Genomic DNA, 25,600 nt, shown 5'->3' with positions numbered 1-25,600 from the left:
TCGTCCTATTCAGTTGGAATTTGAAATGGATTTACATATCAGGTTACTGAATTCAACCACCTATTATTTTTGTGGTCAACATAGACCAAAATGTCAACATAGGCCGAATTTCTAAAATCCTCAATTTTAATCCAATTAACTTGAAATTTGAAAAGCATTTGCATATCAGGTTACTGAATTAAACCACCTACTAATTTTGAGGTAAGCATAGGCCAAAAGGTCTACATAGGCCAATCGGCAAATTTGGGCCAAATTTTCTAAAATCCTCAATTTTCATCCAATTGACTTGAATTTAAAGAGCATTTTCATGTCAGGTTGCTGATTTCAAACACATTAATTTTGAGGTAAACATAGGCCAAAATGTCGAAATAGGCCAAAAGGCCAATTTGGGCCAAATTTCTAAGTCCTCAATTTTCATCCGATTCAGTTGAAATTTGAAAAGGATTTACAGATTAGTTCACTGAATTCAACCACCAACTATTTTTGTGGTCAACATCGGCAAAAAGGCCAACATAAACCAAAAGGCTAACATGAACCAAAAGGTCAACATAGGCCAAATTTCTAAAAATCCTCAATTTTAATCCAATTAACATGAAATTTGAAGATCATTTTCATGTCAGTTTGCTAAAGCCAACTACCAATTAATTTTAAGGTCAAAAGGTGAACACAGGCCTAATTTCTGAAATTGATAGATTGGGCTAAAAACTAATTATATCACTATACCTCAAAAAGTTGTGGACGAGTTATGACAAAACAAGGTGGATGAGTTGAATAGGTGACAAGAACAAGCGGATTGGATTTTGCTTCGGATCCAGTCCATCAGTGGGATAGAAAACGTGAAATGTTCCACCTGGCAGAGGTATGCATGCTCCCGAGTGCCATTCTATTTTGTGCTGTTTTGCCAAGTTGTCACATGATGAGTGATTTTTCGTTTGTTTGTTTGTTCGTCTGTTTGTCCGCACAGAACGTTAGTATTTTTCTCCACAACCGCTTGTCAGATTGAGACAATTTTCACCATTGGTGTGACCTCTTTTCGTATGTTTTAATGATAATTAGGATGTAATATTGTTGCGGAAATGGGCCCTTCGTGGGTTATTAAATATAGGATTAGCCCAGATCCCCCCTTAAATGCATGTTTCGCCAGGTTGTTTGGTAATCGGACATTACATGTGTGTCGGGAGGTGTTGCAGGCTGTCCAGTGTTCGTACAGTGGTGGTGTACCGAGAGGCGCCTTGCTTCTTTTTCTTTCCCTCCTTCTAACTAGCCCCGCCCAGCGCCCTGCCATACTCAGTCAACAAGACATGTCAGCAGCCCATTGGCGGGGAGCGGCTGCAGACTCGAATGATGGACCAATCGCGTGTCCCCGGAGGCGGTCCAAAAAGAGCGAGTCCCAAGAAGCAAGGGAGTAACTGCCTGAGTGTCGAGTCGGGATCGGCTGTATGAAGGGAGAAACTGCTTGTGTCGAGTCCGCGATCTGCTGTATAAGGGACGGCTGGGTCAGTCTGCGATCTGTTTCGAAAGGAACTTGCTGCTTTGTCGGTCTGGGGACAGGTGTGCGAGTCTGGGATCAGCTTCGTGAGAAGGTGCGCGCCCCAAAAAGGCAGGGGAGGAACTGCATGAGGTCTGCCTGCTTTCTGCTGGATGAGAAACTGCTAGTGTCGGTCGGCGATCTGCTTCGAGAGGGACGGCTGTGAGTAGGCGATCTGCTTCCAGAGGGATGGCTGTGTGAGTCTGCGATCTACTTCGTGGAAAAGGCCCACCCTGAAAGGCAAGGAGAACGGCTTGTGTGAGTTGGCGTTCGACTTTGGGGAGAGTGGTTTTGGCCGCCTGTTCCTCCTCGGCCATGGACCCAGCCTGCGGAGCCCAAGACCCCGATTTGGCCGAGTCTGGTGAACAGGCCAGGCCTGGATTATATGTCTTTTGCAGCTGAGAAGGACCTTTTGCACTTGTCAACCCTCGACTCCGATTCTGTAACTGGATCAGATGGCATCAGCTCATGTGTCTTGAAAACGTGTTTTTCTGCTGTTACACATCCTCCTGCTCTTTTCACCCAATAATTTGCCCTTGGTCATCTTCCATCTGTTTGGAAATCAGCCAACATCACTGCATAAAATGGAGCAACTGGAAGGGCACTCGGTGGAGCGCATACCTCCGCAACGTAATGCCTGATCCATGAGAAAGAAACAACACATTTCAGCTGAGCGCCAGACCATATCCTACATTCCCATGAAGTTTGGAGACGATTCGATTAAAATTACTCAAAAAATAAGGGTTTCGTCGACTCCCCTGATTTGCGACAAAGTGACCTTGACCTTTGACCTTGACCTTCAAAATTTTGTGCACTGAAAGGGACCTCTATAGGCCTCTGATATGCGAAGTTACAAAAATTTCCAATGATAACTGTGCTCTGCAGAGTGATTTATATGTGATTACATACAAAAAAAACATATGAAGGTCAAGGCCAATCGCCACCAAAAATTAATCAGCTGAGCGTCAGGCCATGAACGATATTCCCATGAAGTTTGAAGATGATGCGATCAAAATTACTCAAAAAATAAGGGTTTCGTCTACTCCCCTGATTTGCGACAGTGACCTTGACCTTTGACCTTGACCTTCAAAATTTTGTGCGCTGAAAGGGACCTCTCTAGGCCTCTGATATGCGAAGTTGCAAAAATTTCCAATAATAACTGTGCTCTGCAGAATTTTTTATACGTGATTACAGACAAAAAAAAAAAAAAAACATCCAAGCTGACTAACATATCTTGCAAAAACTTCGTTTTGGCTATATAACAAGCAGACAGACAAACAGACAGAAAGGGGTGAAAACATATCCTCCTTCTCCTTCGGTGGTGGAGGTAAAAATGGATCCCCTTAACTACAGACCTATTAGCTTACTTTCTATCATCAGCAAGGTCTCACAATCAATCATCGAAATTTTATATAAAATCCTTAATTTTCCCCAATGGTCTCATCTCGGATCACCAATTTGGATTCAGACCAAGTAACTCTACTCACCGAACAATGGATGGAGGCCCTCAATGTCAGACACGTGATCAGTGCCGTCTCTCGAGACATATCTCGAGCTTTTATAGTCTGGCATCCCACCTTGCTTTCCAGACTTTCTGCCTATGGCATCCAAGGCCAACTTCACACATTGCTTACTGAGTTCCTCGACTCTGATAGCCAATGTGTGGCTCTCCCTGTCAAGGCTGGAGTTCCCCAAGGCAGTGTTGTGGGCCCAGTTTTATTCCTAATCTTAATCAATGACCGCTTTGACCCTTTAAATAATCTCCTTTATCTATTTACAGATGACTCCCTGTGTGCCGTGACAGGCCAGGCAAGAAAATGGAATTTCAGGAAGGGAAAAGTTAAGCATATTCCATACCAATGCCAGAAGTTTAAATAATAAGATGGAAGAGCTTGGAGCCAAAGTAGATAGTACGAGGAGTACGATGTAGTTGCAGTGAGTGAGACATGGTTTAAGGAGGAGAGTAACTGGAGGACAGGATTAGAAGGCTACAAGGTGTATCGGTGTGATAGGAAGGAGAGAATAGGAGAAGTAGCAATATTGGTAAAGGACAGCATTGCATCAAGAGAAAGGGGTGACATTGAGGAAGGAATAAATGTGGAGGATTCTGTATGGGTAGAGATTAGAGATTGTAAAAACAGTAAGATACTGGTTGGATGCTTTTGTAGGGCTCCAGGTGTGAAAGAAGAGGAGGAAGGAGTAGTACATGAAGAATTCAAAAGGGCATGTGATAAGGAACGAGTATTGATTATGGGGGATTTTAACCTCCCAGGGATAGATTGGGTCCAGGAACAGGGAAAGAAAGGCCAGAGCAGATGAAGATTTCCTCGTTTTAGTCCAGGATTGCTTTTTAACCTCGTTTGTTGATAATCCCACGAGGGGGAGTGCAGTGTTAGACCTCCTCTTAAGTAATGATCCCAATCTGGTGGAGGAGGTAGAGGTTGGGGAGCATTTCGGAGTAAGTGTCCATAACATTGTGTGCGCAAAGACTCTGTTAAGGGTTAGAGTTCAGGATAGTAGGTATGAGGTATGATGTATGAGGAGAGAGTTGGGTGATGTAGAATGGGAGAAGCTAACAAGAGGACAATCAGCATCAGAAAAATGGGAAACCTTCAAGGAGCAAATGTGTGGAGTGCAGAGTACATTCCAATGAGGTGTAGAACTAGAAGCAGAAGGAAGCCAGGGTGGTTGAGCAGTGAGATAAGGAATGCGAAAACGGAGAAGCAGAAGGCATTTATTAGGTTTAAAATAACAGGACTGGAGTTAGATTTATATCACTATTGAAGTAAACAGAGGCAAGTTAAGCAAACAACTCTCAAGCCAAAAGAGAGGGTGAGAAGAACATGGCTAAGAATATTATACATAATAGCAAGGCTTTCTTTAAGTATACCAGTGGAAAAGAACGGGTTAGGACCAGTGTGGGCCCATTGAGGAATAGCACCAGGATAGTGGTAGTGATGAAAGTGAGATGGTAGGTGTGATGACCCTCACCAATCCTGGCCAAGAATTGAGGTGAGTCAACAGAAGATTCTCGAATACGGTTTATTGAAGTGGCACAGCACTTGCAAGCGGAAGTGACACAGGGACCAACCAGAGCAGTCAGACCCTGTACCACACTAAAAGTCACACTCCAAAACTTTCATATATAAAACCCTATTCCTCGGTGGAGAAAAGCAAGGCAAAGCAAGAAACAAAGGTGCAAGTGGGCTTTTTCCCCCCTCCCTACATCCTAGGGGAAGTTTGGCAATCCAATAACTCTCCCACGGTTGTAAGCGGGCTGCGAGACAAAGCTGGCACATATTCAAAAACAGCTTTGAGGTTTCAAGAGCTGGAACTCATAACAGTTGCCTGCTGCAAGTTTGTTTATGGAAAGGGCAGGAGCCATGTAGGCTTGCGTAAAATGCATTTTAAGACAGCAAGGACACCGGTGACACTGGTTTGAATCCAGACAACTGATTACCGAATGCAATTACCGAATGTTTAAATGAATCAAATGTTTAAATATGGACCATATGTGGCCAATCAATAGTCACAACTGACATTCATACCTGACAGTAGGCTTATTAAACAGGTATTTTTCTTCAACTTTTACACAAGAACAGTCAGGAGAATTTCCAATAAATGGGAGTATCTATCAAGGATGTGAGGAAGGGCTTTTACAGAAGATCCAGGGTGGAGTGGAGGAAGTAAAAGAACAGCTGGGAAATCAAAGAACAGATAAGGCTCCGGTTCTAGATAATATGCACCTGAGAGTATTGATGGAGGTGGCTGAGCAGGTAAGCGAGATGTTAACGAATATTTTAAACAGTTCACTGGAGTCAGGACAGGTACCGGAGGATTGGAGAGTAGCAAATGTAATACCATTATTTAATAAAGGATCCAGAGAAGAATTGGGCAATGATAGACCTGTCAGTTTGACTTCAATTTAATCGGTGAATACCATAAGGGCCCAACTCCTCCATTTTGTTTCATGGAGTTGGCCCCTTATTCACCGGAGTATTCACCCCCTTTCATGGAGTATTCACCGATTCAATTGTGTGGAAGGTGTTGGAGACATTAATTAAGGACCACATGAGGAACCATATAAATATATACAAACTAATTAAAGGTAGTCAGCATGGGTTTACCAAAGGTAGTTCCTGTCTTACAAATCTTTTAGAGTTCTATGAAGCTGTATCTGATTGGGTGGATGAAGGAAAGGCAGTGGAGATAGTATATCTAGACTTTAAGAAGGCATTCGATAAGGTCAAACATTAGAGGTTGTTAGCCAAAGTGAGGGCTTGTGAAGTGGCTGGTCAGGTATTTAATCGGATTGCAAACTGGCTTCGTGGTAGGAAGCAAAGAGTGGCTCTGAGTGGGAGGATGTCTTGCTGGGAGGATGTAAGTCGTGGGGTACCTCAGGGATCAGTACTCAGAACATGACTCTTCATGATTTACATCAATGATTTGGATAGTGGGGTGAAGAGTAAGCTTCAGATGACACAAAGCTTGGAGGTAAGGAGGATAGCAGAAGGGGTGGTGATCAGATTCAGGAAAGTATTGATACTTGCATAGATTGGACAAAAGATTGGCAGATGCCATTTAATCTGAGCAAGTGCAAGGTGTTGGGGATGGTAAAGAACAACGAAAATAGATTACAGGATGCGAGGTGTAATTTTGGAGCAGGTCACACAGGAGAAGGATCTGGGGGTGGTAATAGATACGTGAGGTAAGCAGGCAGCACAATGCCAAGTGGCAACAGGTAAATCAAATGTTGTTTTAGGTTGTATTCGGAGGGGGGTCATTTATATATCAAAAGAGGTGGTGTTAACATTGTACATGAATTTAGTGAGGGCCACATCATGAATATTATGTGCAGTTTTGGTCACCACAATTCAGGAAGGACATAGATGCCATAGAAAGAGTTCAGTGCAGGGCTACTGGATTGATTCAGGGGCTAGGTATACTTAGTTATGAGGAGCTGCTGAAGGAGACAGGGCTTCATTCACTCGAAAGGAGGTGGTTATGAGGAGATATGATAGAAATATTTAAGATAATGAAAGGGATAGATATAATAAGTGTAGATTAATTATTCAACAGAGTAGACAGTGATAGGACCAGGGGCCATAGCCTGAGAGTAAAGAAGAGAGTTAAGATGGCAGTCAGGCAGGGGTATTTTACTCAGAGAGTAGTTCATGCATAGAATGGCCTCCCTGGAAAGGTAGTGGCAGCAGAAACAGTAGAAAGTTTAAATTGGAATTAGATAGGTACCTGGAAGTTACGGAGATAGAGGGGTATGGGGATGTTGGCCTTACTTTTTGGTGGCTTGAGCATTGATGGGTGATTGTGTGCATGTGTTCAGAGTACTGATTGGTGGGGGTCTCATCAAGGGGTGTTGTGTGGTTGATGTTGTGTGGTTGATGTTGTGTGGTTGATGTTGTGTGGTTGATGTGTGTTTTATCCAAGCCCATACGCCCTTCCCTGAGGAAAAGAAAAAAATTTTTACAAAAAAAATCCAAAAATAAAAAAAAAACCTTCAAATAAATAGATAAATCAAAAAAACACAGAAACACTTAAAATAAATAAATTAATTAATTTTTCTTTTTCTTCTTTGGATCTTGTGTTGATAAATTAGTGTGGTGTTGATGTCGCAGAGGCATGATGGGCTGAATGACCTCCACCTGTCTGATTTCCCTGTATTTCCTTGTATCTCTCATCCTTCAATAGACAGCAGCCTCCTTCCTCTCTTCAGACCTTGAAAAAATCACAAGCTGGTCAAACTCTTGGAATATGTCTTTCAATCCTGACAAATCTCACACTTTCACTATCTCTCTCCAAAAGATGTCTGACAAACCCTCCTGTGATACAACCAAGTTGAAATTTAAAATGGGTTTTTTATGCTTCACCCACGTGTTGCGTCAACTCCGTTGACAGAGGGTGAGGGCAGCTCATCCCTGTCTGGCAGAACATGCAGTTGTATGTGGTGAAAGCACGGTTTTTACTGTCACACTTGGACTGTTTTAAAATAAAGTAAAAGGGATTTAATCCTTGAAATGTTGGTAAGCTGCCTGGAGCATTCTTTCTTCAAAGAATTGGGACACGTAGGCCGTTCCAGGATAACTCCCATCGACTTTCTTAACAATCCTCTTGAGGAAGTTCAATCACTGAAACTCCTGGCTCTAACTGTCAGCCACACCTCACCTTAACGATTTTTGTTCCTGGTGAGCGAAAAAAACGGAAGGCCCATTTTGAGGAAACACAAGTCTTGAACATTCTCCAATGAAAATGCATCAATTATTTGTTTTTTATTTTAATGCAATCTTTTCTTTCTGTAGGGCAGCGGCAGGTGCAGTGTGGTGCAGTGAAGTATTTGGTGAATTTACTGAAATCCGAGGAAACAAAATCCTTCCGAGAAGCGGTAAGGGAGAGGAGAGGAGAAAATTGGTTAAAATTTGAAAGCTTTCTTTTTGAGCCAATATCAGAATTTCGTATTTAAACAAAACAACAATGTTACCTTGTTTCATTTTCACGTCGGAGCACTTGCCTTGTGAAGTTGTGATACTGGGTTCAAACCCCATTTACAGTGTGTAGACTTGATTTTTTTCTGGTTTGTTAATGTAATACATGTGAGTAACTCAAGCATGACAGGTTATGGTTATGGTTGGTATAACCCTTCTACATTGTCTGATCATATCAGACAGATAAACAAAAAAAGAAATTAAAGATAAACAATTTCGTTTCAATCTGTATATATAGGAGTGGCAGTTTTCTGTCTCTGTCTGTCTGTCTGTCTGTCTGTCTGTCTGTCTGTCTGTCATGCTACATCATTACATCTGGGACGTCATTAGATGCAGGATGGCTGACTGCAATAGCCGCCAGTTTTTTCTACGCAGTTCAGGCATAACGCATCGTCGAATCTGACATTTTCACAATTCTCATGCATGCACTACCTTTGCATTTTCTGTTCAGTGTGAAACAGAAACAAAGCAGTTGTTAAAATGATCATCGAATATTAAAAGGACAGGCATCACAGGCTTTCCAACGACACAGTATGTATAGGTCTTGGGCATCATTCATTCGGCTTTACTTTCAGACCGCTTCCATTTTGTTTTTTTTGTTTTTTTCTGGAGCGATCAATGCAGCATTCCAGATTTCCTGCCCAGGTTCCCCCCACCCCCTGCTCCTGGAGAGTTTAAAGCTTCACCACAGGAGTAACAAATTAGACTCGGTTTCTTATTACAGTAATATCGTTTTCGTAACACTAATAACAAGTTAAAAAAGGCAAAAAATGTCATAACCCTCATTGTTTTAGTATGTTTGCGATGCAGAGTTAAAGGGAAAGCCCATATTTAGGTCCAACTAAAATGGCCGCCGCTCAACCAGTCAGCCATCTTTGATTAGATCACAAAATAAAGTGAGGTGCACATGTATGCCATCATGTACTGTGTTTTAACAAAGCTTGAACACAATCGGACCATGCATGTCTGAGAAATGGTAGGGGATACATTTAAATAAGAAAATAGTCACCAGTCAGCCATCTAGGATCTGATCTCGAAACAAAATGACGTGCATATGTAAGCCATCATTCTTTATCTGTCTACCAAGATTGAGCAACATTCATAAAGGCATGTCTAAGAAATGGTTGAGGACGTGTTCAACATCGGGTTTTTTATAACTAAAATTGTGGCCAGTCGGCCATCTTGGATCTGATCTTGAAAGAAAATGACATGCCTATGTAAGCCATCATTCTTTATCTGTGCACCGAGATTGAACAACATTGGTAAATGCATGTCTGAGAAATGCTTGAGGACGTGTTCAACATCAGGTTTTTTATAACTAAAATTGTGGCCGGTCGGCCATCTTGGATCTGATCTTGAAAGAAAATGATGTGCATATGTAAGCAATGATTCGGAAGATGTGTACTAAGTTTGAATAAGATCGGGAAACGCATGTCTGAGAAATAGTTGAGGACGTGTTCGATACCAGTGTGGTGATTATTCCTTTCAGTATGCTAGTTGTGATGATGATGCTTAAACCAACACAAGATAAATCTCGCTCACATTTAAAATGAAATGATGTGTTGTCAATAACGTCTGGCTGATGATTACTCCATCATAGTCTCTCCAGCGGTTGGTGAAGAAGGAAGGATTTATTGGTGTTTAGCCGCTGCAGCTTTAAAATGGCGTCGAAGATGGCAAGCAGAGGGGACTCGTTCGTTGTTGTCATGGTTGTTTAAACAAACAAGCAAAATCCCCTTCGCTCAATAGCCTTGGTAATGTTGAACAAAAATCACTCTTAAATATAAACGAGTTGAGTGACTCGTGAATAAAGATGAGAAAAACTTGCACAAGGAAAAGCACGCAAGCTTCCAACATGTCGTGATGGCGCGCTCCTGTGAGTCCTTGACCTTTTCATCATCCCGTGTGTTGATTGGCTCTCTGGAAGGATGCAACTGATTGGCGACTAGATTTCACGTGTTTGCTTTATTACAAATATTCACACACTAAAGAAAAATTAATGAATTACTCAATAAAGAAAAATGAATGAGTCACTGCACCGGGGGTTTTCACATCTAAAATGGCCACCAGTCGGCCATCTTTGATCAGATTGCAAAATAAAGTGAGGTGCATATGTATGCCATTTAGGTCATGTGGAGGTGGTTGGGTTCGTTCAGTTTCGTTGTGCAGATCACCAATCTAAACGAAATTCACCGTGTACATTCATGAGAACACACCATTGAAATTCCTACTTGTTTCCATATGCACAATTTGACACACCAACAGTTATTACCATTTGAAATTACCGCCGTGAAGTGGGCGTGACGTGCTTGTAATCGCGGAGGAAACGACCAGGAAACAACAAATGAAGATGGCGGCGCCCATGGTTGTCATGTGATTTCGAGTGATTTTTGGTCTTTCAACAACTAAATATGCGTTGTTTCATACACTTGGGCGCGGAGGATGATGAGAAAGTGACGCAATTCACGGACAAGAGCTGGCGTAAGGTATGCGAGTGTGCGAAGGCTTGGTGCGACACCACAGATAGTGAAACTATCAACAAATGCTGTTTGCTGGCTGATCAAATTATGAAACTGCTGCCAATGACTGATCCTCCTGCGGATGCCGGCTGTCACCGGTTCTGCTATGCGTCGTTTTGTAACAAGGATCATATAAAACGCGCTGAAGCCAGGAAAAGTAAATCAGAAGCCAGCACTACTGCAGTTTCTGCTAGAGCCAGTGAGTTGGTGGGCGGATTAGAAGAAGAGGGGCACTCATACCACAAAATACGTAGAAAATCCCTCACAACCTCTGTAGAAAGGGTGTCTGGCAAATCAGCTGGTGTACTGCCAAGAATTTGTATCATATGCCAGAAAAAAGACAAATTCATCCGTGTCAAAGGAACATCTCAACGTGATCAGTTGTCCCTGGCAGAAACACAGGATGGAGGAAAGCTGAGGGAAACTGCTGAGCAGAGGAGAGATGAACGTGATGTGAGAATAATGACAACTATAAAGGATAAAGACTGTGTGGCGCTGGAAGTTTGTTATCACCGTAAATGTTATTACGAGTATGTGAATGACACATACCAGAGACAGAGTGAAAGTAAACTCCAAACTCAGAAAGTGAACTATGACTCAACATTTGACATTTTCTGTGATAAAGTCATCCAGGTAAGACTCGTTGATGGAAAGCAATCTATACATATGAAGAAGTTGTGTGAGATGTTCAATGACCTACTCAGAGTATGCGAAGGTCAGGATAAGGCCAACTACCAGGCAACAAGACTGAAGAAAAGACTGCAGGAATATGAACTGCAGGAACATGAAAAGACTGCAGGAACTGCAGGTACCCAGACATGATTTTCTATCGTCCACCAAAAATGTCTGAGAGCGAAGTGGTGTACATGAAGGACATTGATATTGGTTCCATTGCTCAGGCTGCTGTTGTAGACAGTAGCTCTACAGCAGAAACAGAGTCAACTACAGAGGATGAAGCCAGCCAGGGTCCACAGCAGGGTGACTCAGGCCTCAATTTACATGTTCTATACTCACGAGCACTCATGGTGAGGGATGACCTGAACAAACACCAAAGTGTGGACATTACATTGCCACCACTTGCTCCTGTCTTCGACATTTCAAATGCTGAAAGAGCCATCCCTGTTGCATTGTACATACCTTGTTGCATGGATAGCGGGCCTGTCAGACGAGGCAACCCTGGAGAAATTTGTGGAACTCCCACGGCATATACATCTGAAAATGCTCTCTGTTCTTCAAGACGTTTCTATAGCATCAAGGGGTCAGACGTTTACTCCGAAGTCCTATGCATTGGGCCTGACTGTGAAACATTGGACTGGTTCTACTCGACTGTTAGGACTGCTCAACAAGCTTGGGCATTGTGTCTCGGTCAGTACAACACAGGCGTTGGAAACCGCTTTGGCGCTGTTGCAGATTGATCAGGAGGGAAAACTGCCCTCAAACAGCCTCAGAAATGTACCGACAATATTTGTGTACGATAACATCGATTTCAGTGTGGAGACCCTCGCCGGTCATGGGACCACTCACCACACCAATGGATTGATGATACAAGATGCACCCTCTGAGCTGATTCAGCACGCTCATCCAGTGACTCCAATTAGCCATCATCAGTGGTCATTAGTTGGTAACACGCCACCCATTCTCAAGTATGGTGGCGGGAAGAGGCAAGGGACCACAGCCTTTTACAGTTGGAACATTGACATCAGTCTGTCACAAGAGGACAGGCTATCGCTGGATGTGCTCTATTACACAATGAAAACGGTCCAGAAAACGGACGGGCGGTTGCCAACATGGACTGGGTACAACACCCTCCTTCGTCGGGATGAAGAGTTGACCAAGTCAGCCATCATCTACCTCCCCGTGATCGAGGCATCACCCACGGAACTGGACACCGTTTACATGGTCCTATGCCAAAGCATCAATATGGCTGATAAACTGGAACGTGAAGAAGTAGTTCTAGTCTTCGACCTTGCGATCTACAGTAAGGCACAGGAGATTCGTTGGTTGCACCCGGAGTTGACAGAAAGGTTGGTAATTCGTCTCGGTGCATTCCACCAACTCAAGAGCTTCCTAGGCGTGATCGGCAAAAGATTCAGAGACGCAGGTCTTCTTGACCTCATAATAGAGTCTGGGATTGTCGCTCAGCGTTCTGCAAATTCAGTAATAAACGGCCACCACTATAACAGGAGTCTGCGCTGTCACAAGCTTGTCTACGAAGCGCGAGGAAGACTATGCTTCTAGGCCTTCATGGAATCCCTCACAGAGGAGACGCGTGTGCGATTCGAGAGGTGTATAGAGCGTCTCCAGGAAACGTTTCTGTCTCCGTTGTTCGAACAGTTACTGTCATCGGAAGAGGTCTCGGAAATGTTCACACGCTACAGCGACTTCAGACAGCAGCAATGCACAGCAAGCAAAACATTTGCATTCTGGTGCTCCTACTTGGAAATGGTGGAACTCGCACTTGAGCTTATATGGGCAACTCGTACTTCGAACTGGCCGAAACACCTTGCGATCACGAGAGCGTCAATGCCCTGGTACTTTGCGTGTGATCACCTAAACTATGCAAGGTACTTACCCGTTTACTGGCTGGAAATGGCCGGGCTAGAGCACTCCCACCCAGACATCTATCGAGCGTTCATGGATGGCAAATGGACTGCCCAACGGCAATAAGGAAATAAACAGAAGAAAAACAATAGGGTTCCCTGTCAGAATGACAGGGTACCCTAATGAACAGAAGAAAAACAAGTAGTGTTGCATGTGATCAGATCATAGAGCAGACTTTAAATAGGGACAGCAAGACCAGTGGAGGCATCATTGGTTACACTCAGAAAAGCACAGCTGTGAAGAAGTGGATCCTGTCCCAACCAGCACGTGCGGAAATCGCAAGAAAATGTGAGTCCATGGCGAGTATCCACGACGAGCCCCGAACGAGAAAGGATTTGGATGTGTCGAGCTCGAAGAAGAACGAAGCAGTGGTGGTACAAGTGATGGACACAGTACTTCAAATGATTAACCCTTTCTCCGGCGCTCACCTTGAACTCGTCAATATTAGTTCAGGTGTCATCGCACCGCCAGCCACTTCCACGGACTTGATGAACGCGTATTTCAAGGGAGAGAACACTGTCGTGTAATTCTTGCGTGATCGGCTTCTCTCGGGTGAGGTCCCATTCTTCAGTCCGATTTCGAAGGCCAAATTGGCAACTTTCTTGACGGCGCGAGGCAGGTCGGCGACTCCCCACCAGCAGACGCCGAAGGTTGAAATTGCGAATGAACATCGTCTTTTCACAAGACTGCTGTTGATTGGCGAGAAAAGCAATGTAACACTCCACGACCTGCTCGTGTACCCAATGGTGAACATATCTTTCCCGCTGGCATCCGGTGATGGTTCGATTGCTAAGACGGACAAAGCCAAACTCCGCAACCATATACTGAAACTGTGGCCCGATTGCCGTGTGGACGGTCGGCCTATCCAAGGTGCAACAATTGTAGATAGAATGGCCGTTATTCAGGCGATAAAGGCTGGTTCACTGCCTAACACTTTCGGCAAACTGGAAGAGATGGTGCTGAACATCGTAGTGGCCAAAGCACGACATAACCAATCTTCGAGACTGGACGTGGTGTTTGATACTTACCCAAGTATCAGCATCAAGTGCCTGGAGCACGCCAGACGAGCGGGCAGGGCGGGCGATCTTCAGGTGCGAACCATCTACGGACGCGATCAAGCCCTTCCAAATGGTGTCATGACTGTGTCGTCAGTACCTGAACTTGAATGTGACCATGAGGAAGCCGACACGAAGCTCCTGATATATGCCGCTCACGCGGGACAGAATGAAGAGTTGGTGCGCATAGAGAGTTTCGACACTGATGTGTTTGTGTTGGCATTGGCTCACTCGAAGTCGATTCGGGCGCAAAATTTCTATCTGGTCACAGGAAGTCCTAAAGACATCTTCGTCGTTGACATTAGGAAGTTGAGTAATGCCCTGGAAAGTTCTGTCTACGATGCGTTGATAGGTCTACACAATTTCACGGGAAGTGATACCACCAGTGCATTCCATGGTAAGGGCAAAACAAGGCCATTCGACTTGATGATGAAGGGTCCCCATCTCATCACCTGTTTCGGGAGCATTGGTCGAGAATTCACGCTTGATCAGAATATCATTCACGACCTGGAACAATTCGTCTGCGACATGTACAATCAGCTGACCATGAAGAGTGTGGATGAGGTTCGCTACAAGCTATTCTGCAGCGAGTCGCTGGGAGAACAGAAGATTCCGCCTATAAGCGACGCTCTGATGCTGCATTGCAAAAGAGTGAACTATCAGTCTGTGATCCACCACCGCGCAACTGAGAGGTTTATAGAAGCCCCTTCTCCTACATTTCACGGATGGGTGGAACGCAACGGAGCACTGATTGTTCACTGGCTGAGCAATCCACCAGCGCTGAAGGAACTGTTAGAGGCGACAAAATGTAATTGCAAGAAGACGAAATGCGAGACCAACCAGTGTTCTTGCCGGTCAAAAGGACTGTCCTGCACAGAGTGCTATGGGTGTCAAAACTGCGCCAACGATGAACAGACCCATGCAGAAATGGAACTTATGGATGATGAAAGCAGAACTGACGATGATTCCGCCGACGAACTGTGAATGCAGGTGTCACACTGCTTTTGCTGTGGTGATCTACTACACAGTAGTATTCAGGTTGGTTAGCGTGTAATAGTGGACTTGAGTTTTGTAATAGCAGCAGTCAAGAGCCTAGTTCAGCAACCGCTTCAGAGCAAGAAATACTGGAGTTCTAAGACGGTAATCCTCTTGTGGCGGTTCTACTTTTCATCAGGCTGAGTCGCGCAGTCAGTCTCTTTGTCTTTGATTTAATCCGTAATAGCCAATGTAACTACCTTTAATAGTCAATGTAACTACCTTTACTAGTCAATGTAACTACCTTTAATAGCCAGTGTGGCTGCCTTTCAAGCAAAAAGTTGCCTTGGTCAATTCGAAGGCCTGTCTGGTCGGTCCAGACGTTTTTGGCCGGTAAAAATATGTAACTGCTTCGGTTTACGACCTTTAATTATAAACATCTTTAATAACAGTGAATAGGGCTCTGTATAAACATATTGTATCATTTAAAGACCTCACAAGAGTTTTCTTTGACGTACGTATCAGTCTAACCTTGATTCTTCATTTCTGTTCAAAATCGTGCTTTAATGTTCGGTTTATCTTTAATTGCCAAAAATGACCAATCGCGTCACATCCTCGACGTGGAAACAAGTGAATTTGGACTCAGCGTCTAAAATTATTTGAGTGTGCCAAATTTCATCCAGATTGGTGATCTGCACAACGAAAATCATTTTCTGAAGGTAATTGGTTAGCGAGTACCTCCACATGGTCTAATTATACACTGTGCTTGTGCCAAGTTTGAGCAAAATCGGATCATGTATGTCTTAGAAATGGTTGGGGACACATTTAAGTAAGAAAATGGCTGCCAGTAGGCCGTCTTGGATCTGATCTCGAAAAAACATGATGTTCATACATAAGCCATCATTCTTTATCTGTCTGCCAAGTTTGAACAGCATCGGTAAATGCATGTCTGAGAAATGGTTGAGGACGTGTTCAACATCGGGTTTTTATAACGTAAATGGCTGCCATCGGCCATCTTGGATCTAAACTTTAAAAAATGGCTTGCATATGTATACCATCATGTGTTGTCTTTTTGCCAAGTATGAATAAAATCGGCCCATACATGTCAGAGATATGGTTGCTTATGCACAGACACACGCATGGGCATGAAAATCGACACCAAATCCATAAGCCCCCGTTTGGGACTCGGTCCAACGGAGGCTAATAATTATTATAAGGTAGGGTTAATAATCTATATATAATGGAGCAAGTATATGTGATTATGTAAGTATGTGTATGTCCACTCTTCACCCATTGGTTGGACAACTAACCTGACGTCACCCACAATTGTAACATGAAATACTTAACCGAAAGTACCGAGAGGACCCAAAAGACCCCACCCCCTGAGAACCCAAAAGATGCAAACGACCCTGAGGAACTAAATGACCCCGAGGACCCAAACAACCCTGAGGACATAAATGACCCTTAAGACCCAAAAGACCTAAAGGACCCAAAATACCTCAAACACACAAAAAACCCAAACAGCCCCAAAGACCCAAACAACCCCAGAGACCCAAAAGACCCAAACAACCCTGAAGACCCAAAAGACTGTAAAGAACCTGAAGACCCTTAAGGACCCCAAAGACCCTGAACACCAGAAAGACCCAAAATGTGCTGAAGACCCTTTAAGACTTAAAAGACCCTGAAGATACAGAAGACTCTAAAAGACCTAAAAGACCCAGAAGACCCAAAATATGTGAAGGACCCAAAAGACCCAAAAGGTGAACAGACCCTGAAGACCCTTAAATACCCAAAAGACCATCAAAGACCCAAAAGACACTGAAGACCCAAAAGACCTAACACACCAGAAATACCAAAAAGAACAAAAAGACCCCACAGACCGAAAAATAACCCAAAGACCCGATGACTTTGACCATAATATTGTGTGTGCAAAAACTCTGTTAAGAGTTGCAGTTCAGGATAGTAGGGAAAGGCTATTGGATTTCAGGAAGGCAAACCTTGAGGGAATGAGTAGAGAATTGGGTGATGCAGATTGGGAGACTCCAACAACAGGACAATCAGCATCAGAGAAATGGGAAACCTTAAAGGAGCAAATGTGTAGAGTGCAGAGTAAGTACATTCCAATGAGGTGTAAAACTAGAAGTAGAAAGAGACCAGGGTGGTTGAGCAGTGAGATAAGGAACGCTATTAAGGGGAAGCAAAAGGCATTTATTCGGTTTAAAATAACAGGACTGGAGTTAGATTTATGTCACTATCGAAGTAAACAGAGGCAAGTGAAGAAAATAACTCGGCAATCCAAAAGAGAGTATGAGAAGGACATGGCTAACAATATTAAACATAACAGCAAGGCTTTCTTTAAGAATATCAGGGGAAAAGAACAGGTTCGGACCAGTGTGGGCCCATTGAGGAATAGCACCCGGAGAGTGGTTAGTGATGAAAGTGAGATGACAGGCTTATTAAACAGGTATTTTGCTTAAACTTTTACACAAGAAGAGTCAGAAGAATTGCCAATAGCTGAGAATATCTATCAAGGACGTGAGGAAGGGCTTTTACAGAAGATCCAGGTTGGAGTGGAGGAAGTAAAGGAACAGTGAGGTAATCTAAGAGTAGATAAGGCTCCGGGGCCAGATAATAGGCACCTGAGAGTATTGATGGAGGTGGCTGAGCAGGTAAGCGAGATGTTAATGAATATTTTCAACAGTTCACTGGAGTCAGGACAGGTACTGGAGGATTGGAGAGTAGCAAATGTAATACCATTATTTAAGAAAGGATCCAGAGAACAATTGGGAAACTATCGACCTATTAGTTTGACTTCGGTTGTGGGGAAGGTGTTGGAGACATTAATTGAGGACCAGATGAGGAACCATTTGAATAAATACAAACTAATTAAAGGTAGTCAGCATGGGTTTACCAAAGGTAGTTCCTGTTAAATAAATCTTTTAGCGTTTTAGCAGAGGGGGTGGTGATCAGATTCAGGAAAGTATTAATACTTGCATAGATTGGGCAAAGATGGATGGAATTTAACCTGAGCAAGTGTAAGGTGTTGGGGATGGGAAAGAACAATAAAAATAGAGATTAGAGGATGCAAGGGGTAATTTTGGAGCGTGTCACACAGGAGAAGGATCTGGGGTGGTAATAGATATGGGAGGTAAGCAAGAAGCACAGGACCCAGCAGCTGTAGGTAAAGCAAATAGGGTTTTAGGTTGTATAAGGAGGGGGATCATTTATAAATCAAAAGACGTGGTGTGAACATTGCACAGGAATTTAGTGAGGGCCACATCTCGAATATTGTGTGCAATTTTGGTCACCACAGTTCCGGAAGGACATAGATGTCATGGAGAGTGTTCAGCACAGGACTACTAGATTGATTCCGGGCCCAGATAGACTTAGCTATGAGGAGCAGCTGAAGGAGACAAGGCTTTATACATGAGAAAGGAGGCGGTTATTTGGAGATATGATAGAAATCTTAAAGATAATGAAAGATATAGATAAAATAAGTGCAGATTTTTTCCCATCTTCAAAAGAATAGACAGTGATTGGACCAAGGGCCATAGCCTGAGAGTAAGGAAGAGAGTAAAGACGCTATTACGGCAGGGGGACTTTTACTCAGAGTATAGTTAATGCATGGAATGGCTTCCCTGGAAAGAAAGTGGCAGCAGAAACAGCAGATAAGTTTAAATTGGAATTAGATAGGTACCTGGAAGTTGTGGAGATAGAGGGGAATAGGGATGTTGGCTGGACTTTTCGGTAGTTTGAGCATTGATGGGTGATTGTGTGCATGTGTTAGGAGTGTTGTTGGTGGGGGTCTCGTCAAGGGGTGTTGTGTGGTTGATGTGTTTTTTAACCAATCCCATACTCCCTCCTCTGAGAAGAAAAAAAATACAAAAAAGTGCGAAATAACAATAACAAAAACAAAAAAAATACAAACAAAAACTTATAATAAATAAATAAATAAATAACCCACAAAAACACTGAAAAATAAATATATTAATTTTGCATTTTCTTCTTCGGATCTTGTGTTGATAAATTAGTGTGGTGTTTGTCGCACAGGAATGATTGGCTGAATGGCCTCCACTTGTGTCTGATTTACTTGTATTTTCTTTACTCAAAAGACCAAAAATACCCTTAAGACCCAAAAGACTGAAAAGTCCCCAAAAACACAAAAGACCTCGAGGATCCTAAAGACCCAGGGGATCCAAATGACCCGAGGACCCAGAATAATGAGAAGACATAAAAGACCCTGGAGAACCCAAAATACCGAGAGGAGCCAAAAGACCCAAGGGACCCAAAATACCCAACGGCACTATCTGCGACCCAGCCGATGGAAATTTTGCGTGATGTAAAATATGACTTCATGTCTCCAATCCCCACCCCCTCCCCTCCTCCACACACACACACACACACACACACACACACACACACACACACACACACACACACACACACACACACACACACACACACACACACACACACACACCACAATCCTCATTCCTCAACCGCCTCCCAAATCTGTCCTATATCTGCATCCACTACCACCACACCAAAACTCTGTCCTCCCTCCCCCTCTCTTCAAATCTTCAAACCCCCTCCCAACCCAATATCTGTTTTTTTTTGTTTTGTTTGTTTTTTCCTATACCAAGCTGATGCCCATGTCAAAGCTGATACATAGAAACATAACAAGGGTAGGAGAGGGTAGCACAAAATCGTGGGGAACAAAGACAATAGGAATATTGTTGCAGTGAGAGGGATAGGGTGGGGCACACGGGGTAAACAAGATGGGGTACACGGGGAAAGTACTACAGGGACTTTCAGAAAGGAAAACGGGGAATTTGAAGGAGGTGGGTTTGGGATGGATTAGTGTAGGTAGAAAAGATCAAGATTTTGGGTGGGAGAAGATAAGAGATGGTGGTGAACAGCTGTTTGTAAGACCTGGAGGGAGGAGTGCGATTGAAGAGAGTTTTTGGAGTTTGTTCCAGAGGTGGTAAAAAAGGGGAATGAAAGAGTGAAGGTGAGCAGTGATTTTTGATTTTGGCAGTTTCACCAGAAGGGGTTTTTTGGCAGGCTTTGAGCGACCTGAGGAAATATAAGGGGACAGATCACAGACAGGGCAGGGGGGGTGGGGGGCAAAGCCGGAGAGGAGATGTTGGAAGACAGAAAGACCGCCAACCTACCTCCGGTGAGAGACCCAAAGACTCGGCTTCATTGCGCGGAGATACCAATTATCCGAAAAAGACTTTGTTTCCCACAGCGTGAAGTCAAGCTAAGTGTGAGGCAGGAACACCATACCAAAGGGGGGAGCAGTACTCCATCAGACTGTAGATGAAAAATTGTAAGTGGTTAGAAGCTCGTGTGCCAAGGATGGACTGTGCATGACGTCGGAGCCTCAATCCTCCCCCCTCAAAAATCTCAAATTCCTCAATTCAAACTCTGTCCCCTCTCTGCCCACCCTCCCCCTACCAAACTCTGTCATCCCCTCCCCCTTTCTTCATCAAGTCCTCAACTGCCCGAAACCCCAAATACTCAACCCTCATTACAACCCCAAGTCCTCAACCCCTTCCCCCCCAACCAAGTCAGGTCAGGTATGGGAGCATGCGCCAGAGCAGCACGTCGCTGCACCCACTTTCCGCTGGTACTCCAGGGGCCTCACTCTGGCCATGCCCCAGGCAGATGCCTGGCCCATCCCCATCTCCTTGAGATGCTGATTAACCGACTGCAACCATGAGGCACGTGGTCAACCCATTGACCTCCTCCACTCACGAGGCTCCCTCGCTGAGATAATCTGGTGAGCAGGATCAGCGTCAGGAAAACGAGCCACAAGTCCATACAGCTATGGCTGGTGCTCATGGATTTTGCAGGTAACAAATCTAATTTGAGTCTCTCTCTGCAACCTGCTCGTTGGACAGAAAGTCCGACCAGCGAGAGCCAAGGATTCTCCGAAGAGTGTTGTTGTTGGTCGGGTTGTTGGCAACTAAACAGACTCCACCACCAGTTTTCCTCGTGAGGAGGGTGTACGGATATGGACACTCAGCAGGATTAAAAACAAAACCTGTCAAAGTACAGAGGAGCTCCTTGTGAGCCAACGGCCATCCAAATCTATTGCCAAACTGTGTCTGCGGATGTCGTCCTGCAGTTCGGGTTATGTCTTTTCTCAGAGGTCAGTGACAGGATTTGCACTCTGGCCACCGTAAAACACTTCATTCCGCAAAACCCACAAACACAAAGAAATCTGAAAACCCACTCCGTGGGAGAACCTCTTGTGCTGCTGCCCTTCGCAGGGCAGCTCACCAGATGACAGGATCGGGGCAAAGCCTTCGGGACTCCCCATTCCTTGATGATAAGAGGAAAAACACGAGGTAAACTTCCTGGGTCAGATTGCGGTGAGGTGTAGTGGATTGGTGCTGAGGTGTCGTCCACCAGACAGAGGTCTCTTTGGGTTAACCTGAGGTCGTTACTTTGGGTGGGTGCCTGGAATGTCCCATCCCTAAAAGAGGGTCGCTGTTATCATCTGAGCTCAAGCATTTAAACATCGGTATTGTAGCACTCTTTTATGTTCAGACACCGGATAGTGGCGAGATCATGCCAGTTGGTTACACCCATTATTGGTCTGGTCACTCTTATGGTTACCATGCCCAAGGAGTTGCTGTTGCTGTGTCCAATAAGCTGAATCCAATGATAATTGAGGTAACACCAGTCAACGAGCGTATTGTTGCGGTTGAGGAAATTTGCAAACCACCATTCAGGCGCCGTAGGTGAGATATCTCTGTAAGTACATGTGTAGTTAGCCCCAAACCCGTTGTTTAGAGGGAATAAATGTGATTTATTCGGACTGCGACCCTTTGAGATAGTCGTTTTTCTGTTCTATCTTTATTTTGAACCAACCACGTCTCAACCGCCATCACACAACAACCACCAACCACAACGCCGCTTCACAACAACAACAACAACGCCAACAGCCACGGTCTTTACCTTCACAACTCGCTCCCGCAAACATCGCATCAACGCCATTCCAAACGGCACCATGGCCATAAACCACCACCATAAACCCTCCACCACCTTCACCTCTCCTCCTTCTGCGGCCATTCCCGCACCACCTGGGAGCACCGAGCGTCGGACTGTCCTGGGCTCGTACAAGGTGCGCGCCGAACCGCGAGTGCAAAATGCGGCCTTTCCGAGGAGAATTCGCATCAGGAATGCTGCATGCCCACTTCTGATTCGTCCAATCAGCAAGCGCGGGGCGGTTTGGCCCCGCCTCCAGGCGCGTCGGTGTGGAATCGAGATATGCAAATTCGAGGATCAGGGGAGACTCACGCCCCTTTTTCTCCGTCCAATGGGCGAGCGTGGCTCCACCCCCGAGCTCGTTCTGATCCAGAAATTTGCATATGGGTTCTCCTGCCGGCCTATAAAGCGCCGAGCACGGGGCGAATCCGGAGCAGTCAGTTTTAGCAGAGTCGGTCTCGGTCGAGTCGGTTTGGGTCAAGTCGGTCTCGGCAGAGTCGGTTTGGGCAGAGTCGGCCTCAGAAGAGCGGAGAGTATTTTGGGCAGAGTCGGGTTGGAGTGCGGAGTGGAGTCGGGAAGCGAGGGCGTACAGGTGGTTTGCTGCAGTCGGCTGAGGAGAATTGGGGAAGAGACCGAAGAGCTCGGGTCCGAGACAAGGAAGATGGCGGTCGGCGACGAGGTCGCGGTGGAATCGCTCGTCGCGGGACCCAAGCAAGCCAGCTATACTCTTTCCCCAGAGCATCAACAATTCCCCCCCCTTTTTTCCCCCGCGCTGAGATAGTGCGAAAAGGGGGCCTGTTCCCACCCCACTCCAAGCAGTGCCAACGAAACCCTCGAAGGAGCACGAAGTCGGGGCACCGCCGCGCTGCCACATTTGCGGCTCATCACAAAGACACGAGTAGGATCCACCCGGTCTCGTGGACCTGACCGCTCTTTCAGGTCCCGCGCAAATATTGGCCCACAGGCCCCATCTTCCCCCTTGCCTTTGAGGGTGGCCTTTTCTTTTACTTTTGAGTAAATGTGTTGTTGGCGCCGTCTGTAAAGTAAAACTGTGTAAGTGTTGCCATGTGCTCGCGTAGTCGGTAGTAGATCTGCATTGTTGTGTTTCTTTTGTTGCAATTGCTTTAGGTGCATAATTGTTGTAATTGTATATGTGTGCTTTCCGTGTGCCGCGGAATAAATGTGCATTATGTTGAACTGTTTTCCCGTTTCGCTTCGTCTTTTCTTTAATTGAATCTCCATCTTGCTTCACGTAAAGGGTTGGTCGTGGGCTTAATACGCCCGATAAATAATCGGAACCGTCGAGGCTGATGATAACACCGCTCGGTTATCCCGATAGTACGGAACGGGTCGCTTAAGCGGCCCGTGTCCGGGGTCGACCTGCGGCGAGGTGCGATTGCCTGGTCTACCCTCCGCGTGGGTACTTAGGTAGGTCGAGTTTGGCGAACAACCCTATCCCACACGGGTGGCCGATTGGCACAATCGTGGTGAGTCCGAAAGGCCCACCTGTGACTAGCTCCCGGCGTTAGTCCGAGAGAGTCACGACAGAATTGTCCGTCCGGTGGGCGACGTGCCGTGATTCGAGTTACGTGGCCGTTCGCACGCCAGCGGGCGCGAATTCGCAACAGTATTATGACACTAAGGATTCGTCACTCTTTGGGAGTCATTTCCCTGGGCTCTGTATATGCTCCGACTGAGGTGAATGATCTCACTGTGAAGGATGCATTATGCCATGCTATGCCATGCTCGAGTCTGTGGTTGAGCAGTGCACCAGGCAAGGTACTCTTCTCGTCTTGGGGTATTTCAATACATCAACTGGAACTGATAGGGATTGTTATGAGACATTTGTTGGTCCCCATTGTTCTAGAACTGTAACACAGAATAGCACTAAGTTCCTTGACTTTGCAAGAAGTCAAGTACTTGGGTGTCTGGTTCATGGTTTCAGCACATCAGGCTCATTGCTGGACTTGGTATTCAAACACTGATGGTGTGGCAAAGGAGAATAACCAGCTGCTCATTAATTGTCACTGCAAGATGATCCAGAACTGCAGGGTCTACCGGAATGCTCAGTTCCTCAATACCGACCACAGGCTTGTGGTAGCAACTTTGAAGTTGCAACTTAAATCCGGGAGAATTGTACCATCCCAGCCTTGGCTGGATGTTGGCAAGCACAAGGATGAGAGGGTAGCTGATGAGTTTGTGAACAGGCTGAGTGGGGAATTGGGGGATCTGGGTGCTTTGTGGAGTCCTGAAGAATTCTGGAGTGACTTCAAGCCCACCATCCTTGATGTTGCCGGTGGATGTCTTGGAACTCTCTGTAGGACGAAGAATTTTGTCTCTCAAGGGACATTGGATACCATTGACCAGAGTCACAGGACCAGGCTTAATGGCAGAGGTGAGCTGGTCAGGGAACTGTGGCATAAAACTGTGCGTGCGTTGAGGGTGGACAAGGAGGCTTTTGTGCAAGGAATCTGCGAGGGGGTAGAGCATCACCTGTGGTCAAGTGATTATAGTCTTGCTTACAGGGAATTTCATCCATTGCGTTCATTGAAGCCTGTCCCTCGGTGTATTGCAGTTTGAGCGGAAGGAGGTGGGCTGTTGACAGAGGAGTCGGAAGTGAAGGCCCACTGGGCCTATTACTTTGAGCGGCTCTACCAGGCTGATCCACCAGCTGTTGAGTTGGATGTCGGGTGTTACGATCCCGTTTGCTGACCCTCCAATCAACTGTGATCCACCTCCCTTGTGGAAACACAGGCTGCGGTGAACCAGTTGAAATGTGGGAAAAGCTCCTGGGATCTGTGCCATCCATGCTGAACTTCTCAAGGCTGGTAGAAATGCTGTACACATGTCGTTGCATGCAGTTCTGTGTTCTGCCTGGAACACAGGCATCATCCCAACTAATTGTAAGAGGGGCCTTCTTGTCCCTCTGGAAAGGGAAGGGTGATCGCCAGGACTGCAACAACAACCGAGGGGTGACACTGCTCTCAGTGTCGTCAAGGTCTTTGCTCAGATAACTTTTGATAGGGTTCACTACCATCTGCTTGATCACCAGCGCCCAGAGCAGATGGGCTTTACACCAAAGAGGTCAACGATTGACCGTATCCTTGCCTTTCGGATCCTCAATGAATGCAGGCAAGAGTTTTGGCACGGGCTGCTTGCAGCCTATGCTGATCTCTGCAAACCCTTCAATTCGGTGAATCGGAATACCATCTAGAGGATTCTTGATCTTCACAGGATGTCACAAAACTGATCAATATGATGTCTGACCTACACTCCTGTACTGAGAGTGCTGTGAGATGTGGTGATGCCATCTCTGACTCATTTCCAGTTGTGATTGGAGTTCATCAGGGGTGTGTACTGGCTCCCACACTATTCAGCACTTGTACGGACTGTATTCTGGGGAGGATGTCGGAGAGATCAAGCTGC

At 45.2% G+C, this 25,600-nt stretch overlaps 1 protein-coding gene across 5 annotated transcripts in view; it reads left to right on the top strand.

The window, feature by feature from the left end:
- Positions 1–25,600, top strand: part of LOC147027062 (uncharacterized) — a 514,850-nt gene that overhangs the window by 132,330 nt on the left and 356,920 nt on the right. For all 5 annotated transcript variants that reach the window (XM_085883211.1, XM_085883214.1, XM_085883212.1 and 2 more), the window contains one exon: positions 7,843–7,925. In XM_085883211.1, the coding sequence (XP_085739337.1) occupies positions 7,843–7,925 (83 nt within the window). The remainder of the gene's footprint in view (positions 1–7,842; positions 7,926–25,600) is intronic.

Source organism: Eptatretus burgeri, chromosome 5 (assembly GCF_056783735.1).
Source record: "Eptatretus burgeri isolate ZD-2024b chromosome 5, Ebu_testis_v1, whole genome shotgun sequence".
NCBI lineage: Eukaryota > Metazoa > Chordata > Myxini > Myxiniformes > Myxinidae > Eptatretus > Eptatretus burgeri.
This window is presented reverse-complemented; position numbering and strand designations above follow the sequence as displayed.